This window comes from Geotrypetes seraphini, chromosome 10 (assembly GCF_902459505.1).
Source record: "Geotrypetes seraphini chromosome 10, aGeoSer1.1, whole genome shotgun sequence".
Classification (NCBI taxonomy): domain Eukaryota; kingdom Metazoa; phylum Chordata; class Amphibia; order Gymnophiona; family Dermophiidae; genus Geotrypetes; species Geotrypetes seraphini.
Window position 1 is genome coordinate 61,831,065 of NC_047093.1, and position 18,801 is coordinate 61,849,865.

An 18,801-nucleotide genomic window follows, 5' to 3' on the forward strand; every position below is an offset into this window, starting at 1 on the left:
GACCTCTTCAAATCTATCCAGAGGTTTGCTGTTTCACTCTCCTCCCCACCAGAAGGTCCTCACAACCGATTCCTCGACCTATGCCTGGGGAGCGCATCTGGATGGGCTTCGCACTCAGGGATTCTGGACTAGTGCGGACCGACTCCATCAAATCAATCTTCTGGAGCTCAGAGCCATCTTCAATGCTCTTCAGACATTTCAACATCTGCTTCACGACATGGTGGTCCTGATTCGCACAGACAATCAGGTCGCCATGTATTATGTCAACAAGCAGGGGGGCACGGGCTCGGCCTCTCTCTGCCAGGAAGCTCTCAGAGTCTGGGATTGGGCGGTTCGCCACAACGTCTTCCTCAAAGCTGTCTACGTTCAGGGGAAGGACAATGTCTTGGCGGACAACTTGAGTCGTCTACTCCAGCCTCACGAAAGGACGCTCCATTCCACACCCCTTCATCAGATCTTTGCTCAGTGGGGGACGCCTCAGATAGACCTCTTTGCGGCTCCCCACAATTTCAAGCTGCCTCAATTTTGCTCCAGGATCTACACTCCTCATCGCCTCGAGGCAGATGCTTTTCTGCTGGATTGGGGGAATCGCTTTCTGTATGCGTTTCCTCCTTTTCCTCTCATTCAAAAGACTCTGGTCAAGCTGAAGTCCGACCATGCCACCATGATCCTGATCGCTCCTCGGTGGCCCAGACAACCTTGGTTCTCCCTTCTACTTCAACTCAGCAGCAGGGAGCCATTTCTCTTTCCGGTGTTTCCTTCACTGTTTACTCAGCATCAGGGATCGCTACTTCATCCCAACCTGCAGTCTCTCCACCTGACAGCTTGGTTCCTCTCAACGTAACTCCTCACCAGTTTTCCCAGACAGTGAGGGATGTCTTGGAGGCTTCCAGGAAGCCTGCTACTCGTCAATGCTACTCCCCAAAATGGACTAGATTTACTTCCTGGTGTATTTCCAATTCTACAGAGCCTCAGCGAGCCTCCCTATCCTCTGTGTTGGACTATCTTCTACACTTGTCTCAGTCTGGTCTCAAGTCGACCTCTATTCGAGTCCACCTGAGCGCTATTGCGGCTTTCCATCAGCCTCTGCAAGGGAAACCTCTCTCTGCTCATCCTGTGGTTTCCAGATTTATGAAAGGACTTTTTCATGTCAATCCTCCTCTCAAACCGCCTCCAGTGGTTTGGGATCTCAATGTTGTCCTTTCTCAGCTGCTGAAACCTCCTTTTGAGCCTTTGAGAAAGGCTCCACTAAAGTATCTCACTTGGAAAGTGGTTTTTCTGGTGGCCCTCACATCTGCTCGCAGGGTCAGTGAGCTTCAGGCCTTGGTGGCGGACCCACCTTTCACAGTCTTCCATCATGACAAGGTGGTCCTCCGCACTCATCCGAAATTCCTACCTAAAGTGGTCTCTGAATTTCATCTCAACCAATCCATTGTACTTCCAGTGTTTTTTCCAAAGCCTCATTCTCATCCTGGAGAATCAGCTCTACACACTCTGGACTATATACGTGCTTTGGCCTTCTACTTGGATCGCATCAAACCACACAGAACTGCTCCTCAACTTTTCGTCTCCTTTGATGGCAGCTTGTATCTCTTTCTGCTATGCCCAGGCTGGAGAACCCCTTCCCTGTAGGTTCACAGCTCATAGGGTCAGAGCAATGGCAGCCTCTGTAGCCTTCTTCAGATCGACACCGATTGAGGAGATTTGTAAGGCTGCCACTTGGTCCTCGGTTCATACATTCACCTCTCATTATTGTCTGGATACTTTCTCCAGAAGGGATGGACAGATGGCCAAACAGTGTTACAAAATTTATTCTCCTAAGTTGCCAACTCTCCCACCATCCCATTGAGGTTAGCTTGGAGGTCACCCACTAGTGAGAATACCTGCCTGCTTGTCCTGGGATAAAGCAATGTTACTTACCGTAACAGTTGTTATCCAGGGACAGCAGGCAGCTATTCTCACGTCCCACCCACCTCCCCTGTGTTGGCTTCTCTGCTAGCTACCTGAACTGAGGAGATACGCCCGGACCATCGGGCAGGAAGGCACTGGCGCATGCGCGGTGCGGGCATCTCGAAACTTCTGAGTTTCTTCAAGCAAGACATGCTTGTGAGACGTCCGTATCGGGGCTCTGTCGGATGACATCACCCACTAGTGAGAATAGCTGCCTGCTGTCCCTGGATAACAACTGTTACGGTAAATAACATTGCTTTTTCATATAAAGGAAACATAGCTGCTTATGTACCTTTTATAAAATAAGCACCCACAACCATTCTCGGTAGTGCATAAATTTTAAATCTGCTCTGGAGAAGGTGCAATCTTACAAAATATACATGTACATTGCTGGATGGGCCATGCTGTCTTTATCTGGCATCATTTTCTCTGTTTCTGTAACACAATTTCACCCTGCTCTACCCAGTCCCTACCCCTAGGAAGGCCTATGTGCAGTATGGGGAAAATTCTATAAACGGTGTCCCAATTGTAGGTGGCAGTAGGCGTCCTACCCTTGTCTAGCCAGCCAATCGGAACGCACGTTAAAAAAAAAAAAGCCCTGAAGAGTGTTGCCTACATTGTAGGCATTTTCATGAGCCTAGGTAGGTGCGTAGGGCCGCCAAAGCTCACCTATGGCTATGCGTGGGAGTGGTTTCGCCCAGAAGTGGCCTTATGAGAGCTTAGGCAGCCCTAGGCATCTCCCTAGGGCCACGATAAGCGCCTGAAATATAGGTCATCAAAATGCTGGTCTACATTTCGGATAGACACAGTTGCTGATCCGATCGTAGCAAGGGAATATCCCTGCCACCATCAGATTAGCATCAGGGAATCCGTCTGTGTCCTGTCCACCCCACCCCCACCCCTTGTGAATACTACTGGCAGGAGGGATGCACAGTCCCTCCTGCAGGAACCCCATAAGCCACTCCCACCCCCAAATGTCCGCAACAGGAGGAGTGCCAAATTCCTTCTGCCACCACCACCCCAAGACATCCCCCGGCAGGAGGGATGCCCATTCCCTCCTGCCGGAACCCCTTCTCCTACCCAAGACACCCGGACCTCCCTCTCCAAGTACCTTATTGAGTTGGCTGGCCGGAAGGATGCTTACTTCCTTGGACCGGGGAGGGGCCTAAGATTCTGATTGGCCCTTGGGCCAACCAGAATCTTAAGCCTCTCTTGCAGTGCAGGATGCACTTGGAGTGGCCTAACATTCCAATTGGTTAGATCCCTGGGCTTGGGGGGGGAAGGGTACCGGTGTCTCGGGAGGGAGGGAGTTCCAACAGGAGGGACTGGGCATCCCTCCTGCTGGGGGATGTCTAATGGGGAGGGGGTCCAGCAGGATGGATTGGGCATCCCTCCTACTGAGGTAGATCTTGGGGTGGTGGCAGCAGGAGGAATTGGGCACTCCACCTGCCGCAGACACTTGGAGGTGGGTGGGACGGCTTGGGGGAGATTCTCTTCCCGCAATCATCTCAGTGGCAACCCGATTCTCTAACTGGCATCTGTGACATGGACGCCGGTTAGACAATTGTGGTGTTAGGTGGGCTTCAATTCTATTTAGGATGCCTGTGTGTGATTCTCAAAAGCCGCTTAGGTGGCTTCTGAAACCGGGTGTCCTATACAGAATCCGGTCCTATATGTATAAGTCCCAAGCACACACATTTATACTTGCAGTATTTGCCTCACTCTTTTACAAGATCCATTTTCTATGTGTAAAATATATATTGCACATGGTAGATACTTTATAAAATTACCTTTCCATGTTTGTAATAGTATGGTTTAAGTATATGCCTCAAAATCAACCCAAAACAAAGTAGGATATTTGTACTCAGAAAAGATTTTATAATTACCGGTATGTGCCTCTGTCAAAGGTTTTGTTTCAACAAAGATATGTGTTGCTTGTATGTGGAAATCCAGTCAGAAGAACAAAGTCAGTTTTAAAGCAAGTTTCCAGGATTCCTAATTGAAAAAGCTAATTGTTTTCTTTCTTGTTTACAGCTGTCTTGAAACTGAGGCATTCTGCTCACTTCTTCCATTGTAGAAGGCCAAAGAAGAAGCAGTATAGTTGATTCTGAAAGCTCATCATGCAGCCGCCCCCACAGACAGTTCCTCCAGGAGCTGGTGGACCTCCTCCCATGGGAATGCCTCCAAGCACATATTGGCGTAGCAGCCCCTTTAGTAAACGAACAATTGTACCTACGTCAGGGGGAGCAGCTTCAGTGCAACCTGTAACGGACCCATTTGCTTTTGGCAGAAAGACTGCTCAGAGCACACCATTAAATCCATCCAAAGGAAATCCACTAGTTCCACATGGACCCGCTATCCATCAGCCTACCATAGCGCATTCTCATCATGCTGGAGATTATTCAGAGGGAATCCATATTTCTCATCCAGGAGCTACAACACAGCATGGAGCACATTTAAACATATATAGCAATGTTTTAGCACCTTCAGCATCCCCAGCACATTCGGCAAGTAGCAACACAGTTGTTGCTCCGATCACAGACCCTGCATATCATGACTCTTCAGGACCAGTTCACTATGGTATGGGACATCCGAATGCTGTTGATGCTCATTTTCAGGGTGGGATCTTCATTCAAAATCGACCACAGAGTAGCCAGGATCTGACTAGAGACTTCAAGGACAGCAGTATAGTGGCACCAACTACAAGCTCTTCCTTCATTCAGCCTTCCTCACAGTGGAGGCCTGTTCAAGGTGGCTCACAGCCTTCTGATCAGAATTACTTGCCATTTGTTGGCTCTTCTTTCTTGAATGCAAATTACGGTGCTCTTCACACATCTTCACCCTCCCTTCACACAGTCAGTTCCCCTGTGCCTTTCCAATCTCAAATACCTTATGTTCACACCCAGCATCAACAAATCCAGCAAAATATGACGGCGGCATCTCTGCCAGTTGGTAGCAATGAAAACAGGCTAAATGTTTCTCAAAGTAATTCCCAATTTAATAATTTTCAGCCTGCAAACATGTTCCATCAGAATACAGGACTGAGCAACCCTTGGTTCAGCCAATCTCATCAAGAGCAGTTTCATCCACAGCCATATTTATATGAGCCCAGCCTTCCAAATCCTGTCTCCTTGACAGAAAATACACCTCAAGATGGGTCAGAGGTCACAGGCAAACAGATTCTTGCAGGTACAGATACAGTCTCCATGTTTTTCAAAGCGGATGAAGCAGAGAATAAGGAAATACTCTCTTTGGATCTTCATGCTAACTCCAGTAACTTCAGCCATGATTCTCTTGAGCATAATCCTGTATTAGTACATCCCCCACTAAGTGATGCTCACCAGACTTCAGCAAATGTTGTGTCACAAACACCAGTTAGCATAAATTCAACCATTGAAACTGCTCAGAAGGGGGCAGAAGTTCAGCAATATTTTCCTCAAACTGAAAGCAATCAGCATGATGCTCAGGCTGTGAGGTCTTTTGATGGTTACAGTGGAGAAAAAGCAGTTATTGAGGACAATAGTAGTGCTGGGCCACAGTATGACAATATTGAGAATATAGAGTGTGTTCAGAATCTAGAAGTTCTTCCAAGTGAGTCACTTAAGGTCAATTCCGTATCCTCCAATACAAATCCTGAACTTTTGAGATATGGGTTATCTGGACAGTTGCTCTCGCAGAGTAGCATGGCAAGCCAAGGAGAAGGGGGACCCAATTTGGAGTCTCCAGATTCTGTACCTAACCCTATTAGGTCTGACAGTGTTGCATCAAACTATAGCAGCAACAGCCACAGGAGTGCATCTAGTTCCACCAGGCCTCAGGAAGTGGCAGGAACATTTATCCAGCAAGAAAGTGGCAAACTCGATGAGGACTTTTCCACTGGCTTTTTTAAACAGATTAACTCATCTCCCTTGGGAGCAAATTCATGTGAACAAAACTCAATCAAGAATTCCTATCGTGGTAATATGTCCCAGCCCCCAACACCAAGTCCACCAAAACCAACAGGAATATTTCAAACCAGTGCAAATAGTTCTTTTGAGCCAGTTAGATCCCATAGTGTTGGTGTAAAGCCTGCAGAAGTTGATCAGGCAAAAATGGTGGAAGAAGTAAGAGGTAATCACTTAGTACAGAAGAATACAAAAGCAAATTCTGATATCCCAGCAGCTTCTCCAGGTAACCTTGAACAACCACCTGACAATTTGGAAACCTTTTTCTTGCCTCAGGTTCATCCCTTTGGTCATACAACTATTGGAGACCCTAGCAACTTGTTACAGCCTGTTAAGGGATCTTCAACAGAAAACATCTCAACATTACTCAATAAAAGGCCCTCATCGAGAGCTCATGGAGCAAATAAAAAGTGTGAAAGCCCAGCAACTACTCTGTGGGCACAAAATGAGCTGCCTGTTTTTGGAGGGAATGTCCTTTTGGCCCCAGCTGCTCCTCCTGTGCATGTGAGTCCTAAACCCCAGAAAACAGAAGTTATTCAGCCTCCAGAGGATGGCTTGTTGGGTCAAGAATCCAATAAGACAGGTTCTGTTCTTGTGTTATCTTCACCAGATGGACATGTGCTATCTGAAAACCTGGAGAATCCTCCCAAAATGGGAGATGAGGAACCACTTCATTCTCAGGCAAGCTCAGGCTATGCAAGTTTGTTATCTTCACCACCCACTGAGTCTTTGCAGAATCCACCTGTCTTGATTACACAGCCTAATCAGAGCTACAGTCTGGCTCAGCCAATTAATTTTTCTCTTTCTTTACCCAATCAGTTAAACCTGAATCGAAATAATCAGTCCATGAAAGACCCTGGAGTTGCTGAGAGGCCTGTTCCAGCTAGTCTAGCTCAACATGGTAGTAATAATTCTGGAGAGAGTGGTCATCTGTCTGTTATGCCAGCTGGATGTACACCACCTTCATTACCTACAAATGTCTCAAATGCTGCTGCTGCACCAAACAATGTGCTGTCTTCAGAAGCAGCCTTCAGTTCAACTGCAAGCTTATTAATGCAGCCTGTGTCAAATCAGTTGCCACTTAACTTAGTTACTGAAAATCAAAAGAATCAGAATTTCCTTCCAGAATTTGCTGGTAAAGCAATCGTCCCTGGGATGGATCCATCTACTGATAATGCAGGGGTAATGCTAGTACCACCATTAAACACAACATTTTTAAATAAGTCTTCTGCCAGCTACTCAACTGGACAGGAAGAAACTGTGGGTGCCCTTGATTTCTCAAGTCGAGCACCAGCCAACCACAGTGGTACTATTAATTTTATGCAAGGCTGCAAACAATCACATGCTGGCGGTCTAGTATTCTCTCAGCAGATTTCACAGGTAGGGGCAGAAACAAGTGATAAGCAGCCTTTTTATCGACAGGTAACTAAAGATACGCAGCAACAGCCTTATTTGAAAAAAGGACAGGAAGACCCACAGAGTTCACAGCAGCAAATGACGTTGGCTTCTCAGCTACCTACAACCACACAGCTTCCAGGTCCTCCAGCATACCAGAAGTCCCCTGGGAGTGTACCTACTCCAGCAACGCAGCAACTAGGAACTCAGGTGCCAGGTGCTGTTCACATACCACTGCCACCTGTGGAGGCAGCTGTGTCATCGGGAGAACAAACCTTGTCTTCAAGTGGCCCTGCAGTTTTATCCAATAGTAATCAGCCAGTCGTGCAGCAGGAGGAGCAGAGGCCACCACCTTCGCAAGCACCACAGAACACACCTGGCTCTCAAGTAGATTCTTCTGCTTACTACTATTATCGACATCCTTATGGAGCATATCTACCACCTTACCCACAAACTTACCCCCAGTCTGATCCCAGATCTGCACAGCTTTTTTACCAGGTACAGAGATTTTATTTGATTTTTTTTTCCTCTTGATATTTTGTTTTTGAAAATAAAATCTTAAGATGTTTATTTAATGCATTTATAATCCACCTATATCTAAGCAGAAATACATAAAAACATGCATAATCATAAAACAAAATCCACAGCACAATAACAAACACTTTGTGAAAGGAGGTTTAGCAGCCTAATGAGATAAAACTACACTGACAGCTACCACTTCTAAACTTCAATACCAAACTCTTGTGAAAAAAGCACCAATTTCAGTTGTTTCCTAAAATGTGGATGTATCAGATCAATTTCCTGTGCAAACTAGTCTTTGAGACATTTGGAGCATTGAGATAAAGCAGCAGATTTCTGCGTCTCAATGGACACGAATTTGGACTTGGAGGGTGTGATGTACAGCGTCAGCATCTATGAGACAAACTTGTTTTTTTTTTGTTACATAGAAGTTTTTGGACCCCTGTTAGATTACAAAAAGTAGTTCTAAGTCAAATAGATGCTGGCACTGTCATCTCGATAAAGGGACACTGGATCATCTGCTCTTCTTTTGTCCCTTGATACTTAAATTTTGGCAATCCATTTTTTAGTCAAATCAATAGAATACTGGAAGCTCCAGTGGCACTGACATATGATACAGAGCTGTTTGGCCAAGAGTCCAATAACTTCCCATAACAACAAATTACTTTTCATCATGACAGGAGTTGTCATACAGCTTATTATGAAGAACTGGAAAAATTGGGACAGGTTAAACTATAGTTTATGGTGGGAATCCTTATGCCAAACTTATAAATTTGAAAGTATGAGAGCAATACAATTGGGACATTATAAGAAATTTAAGGATGTTTGGGACCCATTGACAAAATTTTGTAAAGATTGATTATTGGTTTTAGCCCTTTGATTATACACATCCATGCTGGGAGGGGAGGTATGTAATTAATTTATTATTTGATTGCAAGGTTGTTTATCTTGATCATTTGCATTATATTAAGTGTTTTTACACTTTTAGGAAGGGTGGGTGGGGATGGAGAGAGGGTTATGTATTGTATCATTTGAAGGAATTGAGTGCTATCTATTGTGTTAATTGATTGATAATATGTTGCACTTTGTGCTGGTTTTAAAATGAATAAAGATTTTTAAAAAAATAATAATAATTTCCTGTGCAAACAGCATACGATTTCCTTACGGATGAGTGGTGTACCCCAACTCACGAGTTGGATAATAGAAAGCATTGATCATTTTTCTCAGCTCCATCCTTGTCTCCAATGCAGTGCCCTCTCTCTTCAGTCTTAACTTCTACAAGTAACTTGAGAAGGTGTCTTTTTTTTTTTTTTTTTTTTTCCTCTGCTCTGCACTGGATTTGTTATTTTTGGATTTTAATCCGATCTTTTTCAAGGCTTCCCTATGCTAAGAGGATCTTAGTAGTCCTGAGACAGCTCTGCCTGGGAGAATGGTCTGATGTTGGGGTCTGAAGCCAAGAGGACCATACTTTTAAATGAGCATCTGGCTGGCCAGCCTGCTCTAACACTTGGAGCTCAGGAATAGGTTACCTGAGAGTGATGCTTGCCCCTGCAGAGTCAGGCACTGGAGCACAGGCTGATAGACCCTGCGACTGGTCAGGAGGCTCAGCTGCATGTCCATTCCCCCCCCCCCCAAAGAATCATGTGGGAGCATGAGAGGTTGAGGGTTTCAGGTTTTGAAACCTGAATAAAAAGGCAGCCCAAAGAGACAAACCGCTGGAGCCACCCTTGCTTGTCTGAAGCAGAAATTCCTTCTCGATTTCCAGCAGCAGTGAGAATCTGATGCAGACACAGCACGTGACAGTTCTGTGAGTACAGCTTATTACTAGCTGGGAAAATCAGGGTGGCTTAGAAATGAGCAAAACTAAGGTTTTCTGGGAGGAGAGATATGATTGAAGTCTACAAAATTCTGAGTGGAGTTGAATGGGTACAAATGGATCAATTTTTCATTCCATCAAAAATTACAAAGACTAGGGGACACTCGAAGGTACAGGAAGATACTTTTAAAACCAATAGGAGGAAATATTTTTTTCACTCAGAGAATAGTTAAACTCTGGAACGTATTGCCAGAGGTTGTGGTAACAGTGGATAGCATTGCTGGTTGGTGAAAGTTGGAGTAATGTAAAATAGCTATTCCTATTTGTGGGTTTCTTATAAATGTATGTGTGAAATCTGTATTGTCTCTTTGTAATAAGAATATCGAGAAAGGGTATACTTGCTTCATTAAACTTCATCTTAAATTTTAAGTTACTGTCACAATTGTTAAGCCATTTGTGGAAATCTTGTAGTTGAGTGGTATTACCTTTCCATATGATGAAAAGTCATCAATATATCTTTTGTATAATCTCACTTCCTCTTCAAATGGATGGCCTGTAAGGTGTATAGTCTTGAAATTTGCCACATACAAGTTGGCTATGTACGGTGCCATAGATTCCCCTTATTGTACCCTTGACTTGCAGATAAAAACATCCTTCAAAATAGAAGTTATTTTGGGTTAATGCAATTGTGGCCATTATAACAATAAGGTGATTAGGTATAAGTAGATTAGTTGTTCTATTTTGAAGTATTTCTGCAATTATCTTAATTGCATCCAACTGAGGTATGTTAGTATATAAGGACTCAATGTCCATGGTGACTAGGATCAGATCTTCCATCCTGCTGTCAAATTCATGAAGAATTTTAATCAAATGAGATGAATCCCTAAGGTATGATTTGATGGCGGAAATGAACAGACGTAAGAAACAGTCTACAAAGTCTGATAATTGGTTCTAAGATAGAACCATTTCTGGAGATAATTGGTCTCCCCAGTGGGTCTGTAAAGGACTTGTGTATCTTCTGCAGTATGTAAATGGTCAGAATCACAGGGTTAGTATTGATCAAAAATTGTTTTTCCTTTAATGTCAGGAGACCAGCTTTGTGGGAATCCTCCACCAGTGTCCTATGTCTTACTTTAAAGGAGGAAAGGTCCATAGTCTGTTATTGAGAAAGACATGGGGCAAGCCACTGCTTGCCCTGGATCGGTAGCATGGAATATTGCTACTCTGGGTTTTGGCCAGGTACAAGTGACCCGGATTGGCCACTGTGAGAACAGGCTTACTAGGCTTGATGGAACATTGGTCTGACCCAGTAAGGCTATTCTTATGCAATAGATTTCCCAGACCAATCTAGCCCTAATTCATGCATTTTTTTATGTGCAGATTTACCGGCTGTGTTCTAGATCCACGGGGTGTGAGTGGAATGTATGGGAGCTTTGGGCTCAGCCTCTCTTCAATCCTCCAAACTAAACTAAACTAAAGCTTAACTTTGTATACCGAGTCATCATTCTGAGAAGGCTCGACTCGGTTTACTGCAATTAAATAAACAGGGAATGATTTACAAATGATAAATAGAAGATAATAGCAAAATTTCAAAAGAATTAATTTTCAAAATGTTTAGCAAATAGATTTACGGAAAAATTGAAATGAACTGAAACTCCTTAAAAAAAAAAAAAAAGGGGGAGATCATTCCAGAGTTGAGAGAATTTAAAGACCAAAGATTGACTGAAGATCTTGACTCCTTTAATCCCTTTTTTAGAAGGAAGGGAGAGTTTAAATTGTTGGATACCTCTTGCCAAGGAGAATCGGTAAACGTTCCAAAATAAAGAAATAAGAGGATTAATTGTTCAATACTGGTCGCCGTACCTCAAAAAGGATATGGCGGTACTCGAGGGAGTGCAGAGGAGGGCGACTAAACTGATAAAAAGTATGGAAAATTTCTCATACGCTGACAGGTTAAAAATGCTGGGGCTGTTCTCTCTGGAGAAGAGGAGACTTAGAGGGGACATGATAGAAACCTTCAAAATCCTAAAACCTTCAAAATCCTAAAGGGCATAGAGAAAGTGAATAAGAACAGATTCTTCAAACTGTGGGGAGCCACAAGCACTAAGGGTCACTCGGAGAAATTGAAAGGGGACAGGTTTAGAACAAATGCTAGGAAGTTCTTTTTTACCCAGAGGGTGGTGGACACATGGAACAAGCTTCCGGAGGAGGTGATAAGCCAGAACTCTGTACAGAGGTTCAAGGAAGGTTTGGATAGGTTCCTGGAGGATAAGGAGATAGAGGGGTACAGATAGAACTTGAGGTAGGTTATAGAAGTGGTCAGTAACCACTTCACAGGTCGCGGACCTGATGGGCCGCCGCGGGATGGACTGGACTGGGCTGATGGGCTGGGTGGGATGGACCTCTGGTCTGACCCAGTGGAGGCAACTTCTTATGTTCTTATTAAAGATACCATGTAGAATTTTAAAAGAAATACAAGCGCATTAGAACCCCAAAAAGTCCAGAAAGCCTGGTCTTCGGGGAATAGATCCTATCTAGAGCCACACATAGCGAGGGGGCAAAACACAAGCGCGTGGAGGCCCTACCTCTCCAGTCAGGGGTCAAGACCGTGTTTTGGTTGCCTTTGTCTCAGCAAGGCGAATCTCAGAATTAGACTGTCTTGCAGAGAACCATTTCTTAGGTTTACGGAGTCTGGGGTTTCTTTGCGGACAGTACCTTCATTTCTACCAAAGGTGGTTTCTTCTTTCCATGTCAATCAAGAGATTTATTTACTTGCCTTTCACTCTATGGATTTGGCAAAACAGGACAAAAATTTGCGGAGGCTGGATGTACGTAGAGTTCTCCTTCACTACTTGGACAGGACTCCTGGCTATCTGACCACTTTCCTTTCTGGGTCGTAGCACATTCAACTAGCTGCTTCCTAGGCGGAGTCCATGGCTGTCTTGCCTGATGAAATCTGTAGAGCAGCTACCTGGTCTACCCTCCTCATGAGGTTCTACAGAGTGGAAGTGGTGACTCGAAAGGATGCTGCTTTTGGGGCCTCGGTGCTGTGGGCAGGCTCATCGGTCCCTTCCTAGATGTCTGGCATTGCTTTGATACGTCAGCTTCAGTACAGAATCCTATGTCTTTGCAACAGAATGGAAGATTAGGTTCTTACCACATTAATCTTCTTTCTGTCATAAAGCATAGGATTCTGTACGGCCCACCCTGTGCAGACTTTTGATTCACCTGATTTCTGCCTCAAACATGGCCAGTGTCCGTCACTGGACTTCTTCTCCTGTCCTTAAGATTCAAAAGTTGCAAACTATAGGAGCTTGACACCTATTCTCTTCATCCTTTGGGGTTTTATGGGTTCTCCTAGTTGCACTTAACTATTCATGTGCTTAATTGTTAATCATTGTTCTTTTGTCATAAATTACAGGGCAGAACAGAATATGGTTTGTTGCTGGGAAAGTTCCCCTTCTCTTTTCTTCTATTTCAATGGAGTTTGATTGCTTTGGCACTAAATGAAGAGAGAGCTTTTCTCCAGAGCTAAAGGGGAGGAGTTAAAGTTGAGTGAAACCCTTCTGCAAAGTTCATGACTAAGGGGAAGGAACGGTTTCAGTACAGAATCCTATGTCTTAGAAAGAAGATTAACAAGGTAAAAACCTAATCTTCCATTCCTCAAAATGAACTTTATAGTATTTACTATTATTCTGTCGCTTTCCAGTCAACCAGTTTTAACCCAATCATTGTAGGGTCTGTTTAGTTATAAGCTGTCTATGCAGAACTGTGTCAAAGGTTTTGCTAAAATCTAAGTACACCTCCATCTAGCACTCTTGAATGATTTTTGTTTTTATTAGTAAGAGAGTGTATAATATGTTTAGTCCTTAATCATGCAGAATTTAGCGGTACACACTATTCCCTGGAGTAAATCTCAGAACTGAGCTGTGTATTTTCTGAGCTGACAAGTCGTTTTTTTGCAGAGCTAGGGAATACTGCAGCCAGTTAGTTCCAGATATTCAGCCATACACACAATTTGAGAGTCTGACGGATTGGAAGCCTGCTTTGTAACAAGTTTCTTTTTAGTTTAAGGTCATAGTTCTTTATTATAAATGGGACTTTTAAAACAGAATAAAAATTAGGATTGTAAGATTAAGCTTGTTTGGAAAAGTTGGTTTCATTTTGTTCCTCCTAAGAGGTGGTAATATAAAAAATTGTTTCAGGAGGATGCCTATGGAACTTATGATCCTCGCTACCGACATTATAACAGCAGTGCTGCTTATGTGGATCCTGGAAAGTATCGGTACAATGAACAGGAACGCCCCAGCTCCAGATCAAGTCAGTGCTCGGATAGACCACCTTCAAGGTACAAAGTGGTGGCATTGAACTGAAAGTAATAATGTAATCTCCCTGTTTTTAGTTGTAAAGGTCTAGTGATCCAAGCCGTCTTATTTTCTGATGCAGAAAAATTTAAATATTCAAAGTTTTGAAGTCACTTGCAGTGTTACAAAGTGGGGTAAATGGAGGCACTGCTATTCTGACCTTTCACTGATTAGTATAATTCATACAGTAAATATTTGTAGAATATATTTAATGAAAACAGATTTTATAGAAACAGTGACTATATCTTTTTATTCAAAGTCAACTAAAACAATAGATATAAAAGTAGTGGAATATGAGAATAATAAAGACAAAAGGGTAGCATGGAGCTAAGGAGAAAACTTAGGGCTCCTTTTACTAAGCTACTTTGCCCCACGCATTAGACCTTAACGCCAGCATTGAGCTGGCGTTCTAGCCGCGTAGCGTGCAGTGTAGTGCACGGTAATTTCCTGCGTGTGCTAAAAACGCTAGTGTACCTTAGTAAAAGGAGCCCTTAGTATTTTAAAGGATGAAGCTAATACATGTTCCGGTGCAATAGGAATAGTATGCTGAACCTTAAGGTATTCTGTCCATTCTCACAAGCATACTGCAGAAAGATGTTAATCACAGCTTTTGAAACCTCCTTCTCCCAGGAGTCTGCTGCCCTCTTCAGTTCTAAGAAGAAAGATGAGGCTTTAAAGCTGCTGGACATCCGCAAAGTTTAGATTAGGTTCTTACTTTGATAATATCTTTTCCAGTAGAGGGGAATGGTATGCTGAACTCCCACCCCCACCCAATAATCTGTGATGCACTTGTTTCTGCCTTATGCTTCATGATCCTCTCCGTAGCTAAGACTTCTCTGCCAATCAGACTATGGGTTCAGAATCAGTTTGTAAATAGAATCTAAAGAGATAATTGAGCTACACTAATGTTCAAGCTATTAATTTTTTTTTATGTGATTTACTGTTAGTGGTAATGTTCATTTATTTATACATTACAGTTTCTTTATTGACTGTTATTATATGAGCAGATCAGAACCTTGGTTTTAGGGAGTTCCCTGTGTCTCCCCCTCCCCCCCTGTCTTTTTTTCTAGAGCTCTTGCAGGCTTTGGAATGAACTGAAGGGGGCAGCAGACTCCTGGGAGAAGGAGAAGGTTTCAAAAGCTGTGATTGACATCTTTCTGCAGTACGCTCACGAGAATGGACAGAGTACCCTAAGATTTAGCATACCATTCCTTTCTACTAGAAAATATGTTATCAAGGTAAGAGCCTAATCTCTTTTTCAAGAAGTTCTAAAACAGGGTTGTCCAACTTCTGTTCTTGAGTGCCACAATCCAGTCAGGTTTTCCCCAATGAATTTGCATGAGATCTATTTGCATGCACTGCTTCCATTGTATACAACTAGATATCAAGCATATTCATTTGGAAAATCCTGAAAACTGGTGAGGGCCAAGGTTGGATGCCCCTGTTCTAAAAGCTTCAGGGAAAAGGTGATATGCTTGCTGACTGCTCAGAAAAATATTTATCCCAGGACAAGCAGGTAGCATATTCTCAAACAAGGGTGACATCACCGATGGAGCCCCGGTACGGACACTTGAAAAGTGAATCGCAATTTTAAGTTTAGAAAGTTCGTGATCAGCCCACACTGAGCATGCGCGAGTGCCTTCCCGCCAGACATAGGCACACGGTCCTTCAGTTTTCTAGTTTCCGTGGAGCTAGAAAGACGTGTTTTCAAGGGCCATTGAAAGTTTTTTTTGCTTGCCTTCCTGCTCTCGCGGTTTGTGACTTTTAGTCACTTCGTATTTTTCTTTTCTTTAGTTTTATTCTTTTCTAAAAAAAAAAAAAAAAGAAATATATATATTTATTTTTTTCTTCTTGTGGGCTTTCGGCCCTTCCATCATCGCGTTCGATTTAGCACAAGTGGTCTTCCCGTCCATGTCAAGCCCGCCAGCAGGGTTTACATCACTGACTCTCACCGCTGGTGTCTCCAGTGCTTGGGACCCGAGCACCGTCCCGAGTCTTGCACGTGCTGCTCCACTTTGCAGAAGAGGACTTTGGAAAATCAAATTCTAAGCTGACTACGATGCCGATCACACCTGGTACCGATACTTCCTCGGTCCGGAAGTCCTTGACATGGGAATCAAACAAGACACGGCACTATTCCTCCTCCACCCAGACTTCTCGGGAGCCTACTTTGTCATAGTTAGGTTAGGTTTCACGCAAGTCAAAGCATATTTAACCTTCCGCACCAAGCCGCCGACACTGTACACAACATACTTCCTCCATCAAGGATTCTGATCTGTTCGGTGATTCTGATTCATTGCTACCATCTACCACCGAGGAGGATTCATTCAAATTCAACTTCACTCTCCTACTTGAGCTTCTTCTCCTGAAAACATTTTTTCTCCAAATTTCTCAGCCAGATGAGTAAAGCTCTGGATATTTCTTTACAAGCGGACTCTTAAATATAGCAAAGAATATTTGGAAACCTTAGATTATGACTTACCTCCTAAGGACATGCTGAAGCAGCCTCTTCATGCCATCTTAAGAGATACTTTTTTCAAAATTTAGAGACTCCACTTTCTATACCAGTTGCTCTTAAGAAATTGGAGTCTCTGTGTAAGGTGGTGCCTCTTCCTGGCTTTGACAAGCCTCAATTGCCACATGAATCATTGGTGGTGGAATCTACTCTTAAAAAATCTTCTGGAGCCAGTGTTTGTGCTTCCGTTCCTCCTGGCAGGGAGGGACGAACAATGGATAAATTTGGTATATGTCTTTACCAAAATTCGATGCTAGCTAACCGAGCAGGAAATCCTGCTATTTAAAGCATTTGATTAAACAATTTTCATCCTTCACCAAGTACATACCTTCACCAAGTCCTTTCAGACTCTTGTTTCCACTGCTTTCCAGCTCTGCAAGTATATGGTCAGGTCTACCTATGATACTTTTGAGCTTACTTCTCGGGCAGCAGCTGTGTCGGTAGCTATGCGACGTCTTGCGTGGCTAAGGATTTCCGACCTGGACGTTAACCACTAAGACCGTCTGGCCAATGCTCCTTGTCTCGGAGATGAGCTTTTTGGTGACTCTACAGACACTGCCACACAGAAGCTTTCTGCCCATGAGACCAGATGGGATACATTGGTGAAACCAAAAAAGAAACCTTAGGCCCCCTCGATCTTTTAAACCTGTCTCTACTTACCAAAGTCGGTTTGCTGCTAAAACTCCTGCTCCTCCACCACCTAGAAGGCAGAAACAACAACAGCAGCGTCAACCACCCAAACAGCCAGCTGCTCCACAAAAAACTCAGCAGCCTTTTTGATGTGTTCTTTATGATCATAGCCAAAGTTCATATTCGCCATCCTCTGCCACAGCCCATAAGGGGGGGGCGACTTCAGCTTTACATCAATCATTGGGAGCTTATTATCTCCAATCTCTGGGTGTTAAACATCATTTGTCAGGGTTACATTCTTCATTTCCCCACCCTTCCTCCAAATCATCCACCAAGAGAGTCTGCTTCAAACCCTGCACAGTCTTCTCTTCTTTTTCAGGAGGTTCAGTCCCTGCTTCTTCTCAATGCCATCGAAGAAGTTCCTCGCTCTCAACTCAACCAGGGATTCTACTCCCGCTACTTCTTAGTTCCAAAGAAGATGGGAGATCTGCAGCCCATTCTGGACCTCAGGAATCTCAACAAATATCTTATCAAGAAGAAATTTCGGATGCTCTCTCTTGCCCTTCTCTATCCCCTATTGGCGCAGAACGAATGGCTATGCTCTCTGGATTTCAAGGAAGCCTATACTCATATACTTATCCATCCGGCTTCCAAAATATTCCTCTGTTTTCAAGTGAACCAGTGTCATTACCAATACAAAGTACTTCTGTTTGGCCTGGCATCTTCTCCCAGGGTCTTTACGAAGTGCTTGATTGTGGTAGCAGCAGCCCTCCGATCTCACGGTCTTCAGGTTTTTCCTTACCTGGACGACTGGATGATCAAAGCTTCATCATCTCAGGAAGTAGAGCGGCGATAACTCAAACCATCTCTTTCCTTCAAGCCTTGGACTTCGAGATCAATTTCCCCAAATGATCTCTCCAACCGACTCAACGTCTCCAGTTCATTGGAGCCATTCTCGATACTACTCTCATGAGGGCGTTTGTTCCTCCAGATCGCCTAACCACTCTGCTTCATCTCTGCCAGCAGATGTTTCATCTCCAAATGATCTCTCCGAGGCACATGATGGTTCTCTTAGGCCACATGCCCTCCACAGTTCATGTGAGACCACTCACAAGGCTACATCTTTGCACTCCTCAGTGGGTCCTCGCTTCTCAGTGGTCTCAGGCGACAGATTGGCTCTCGACAACATATCTCTGTAACTTCATCTCTTCTACAGTCGCTCCACTGGTGGATGATCTCCTCCAATCTCTCCAGAGGTCTCCTTTTCCATCTACCTCCTCATCAACAAGTGCTCACGACTGATGCTTCCCGTATGCCTAGGGGGCGCATATGAACGGTCTTAAAACGCAGGGCCATTGGACTTCCAAAAAGCACAAATTTCACATCAATTTGCTAGAGCTCAAAGCTTTCCGTCACCTTCTGAGCAATCAAGTCCTCCTCTTTCGCACAGACAATCAAGTAGCAATGTACTACATAAACAAGCAAGGAGGCATGGGCTCTCTCCCACTTTGTCAGGAGGCTCAAAAGATCTGGCTTTGGGCGATGGCCCACAACCTTTTCCTCAGGGCAATCTATATACAAAGCGAGTAGAATTCTTTGGCAGACAACCTCAGCAGAATTCTTTGGCAGACAACCTCAGCAGAATTCTTCAACCTTATGAATGGACAC

General features: G+C 43.9%; 1 protein-coding gene across 8 annotated transcripts in view; it reads left to right on the forward strand.

The window, feature by feature from the left end:
* Positions 1-18,801, forward strand: part of SEC16A (SEC16 homolog A, endoplasmic reticulum export factor) — a 152,625-nt gene that overhangs the window by 20,346 nt on the left and 113,478 nt on the right. For all 8 annotated transcript variants that reach the window (XM_033960144.1, XM_033960147.1, XM_033960143.1 and 5 more), the window contains exons 2-3: positions 3,985-7,787; positions 13,830-13,972. In XM_033960144.1, the coding sequence (XP_033816035.1) occupies positions 4,071-7,787; positions 13,830-13,972 (3,860 nt within the window). In that variant the 5' untranslated portion in view covers positions 3,985-4,070. The remainder of the gene's footprint in view (positions 1-3,984; positions 7,788-13,829; positions 13,973-18,801) is intronic.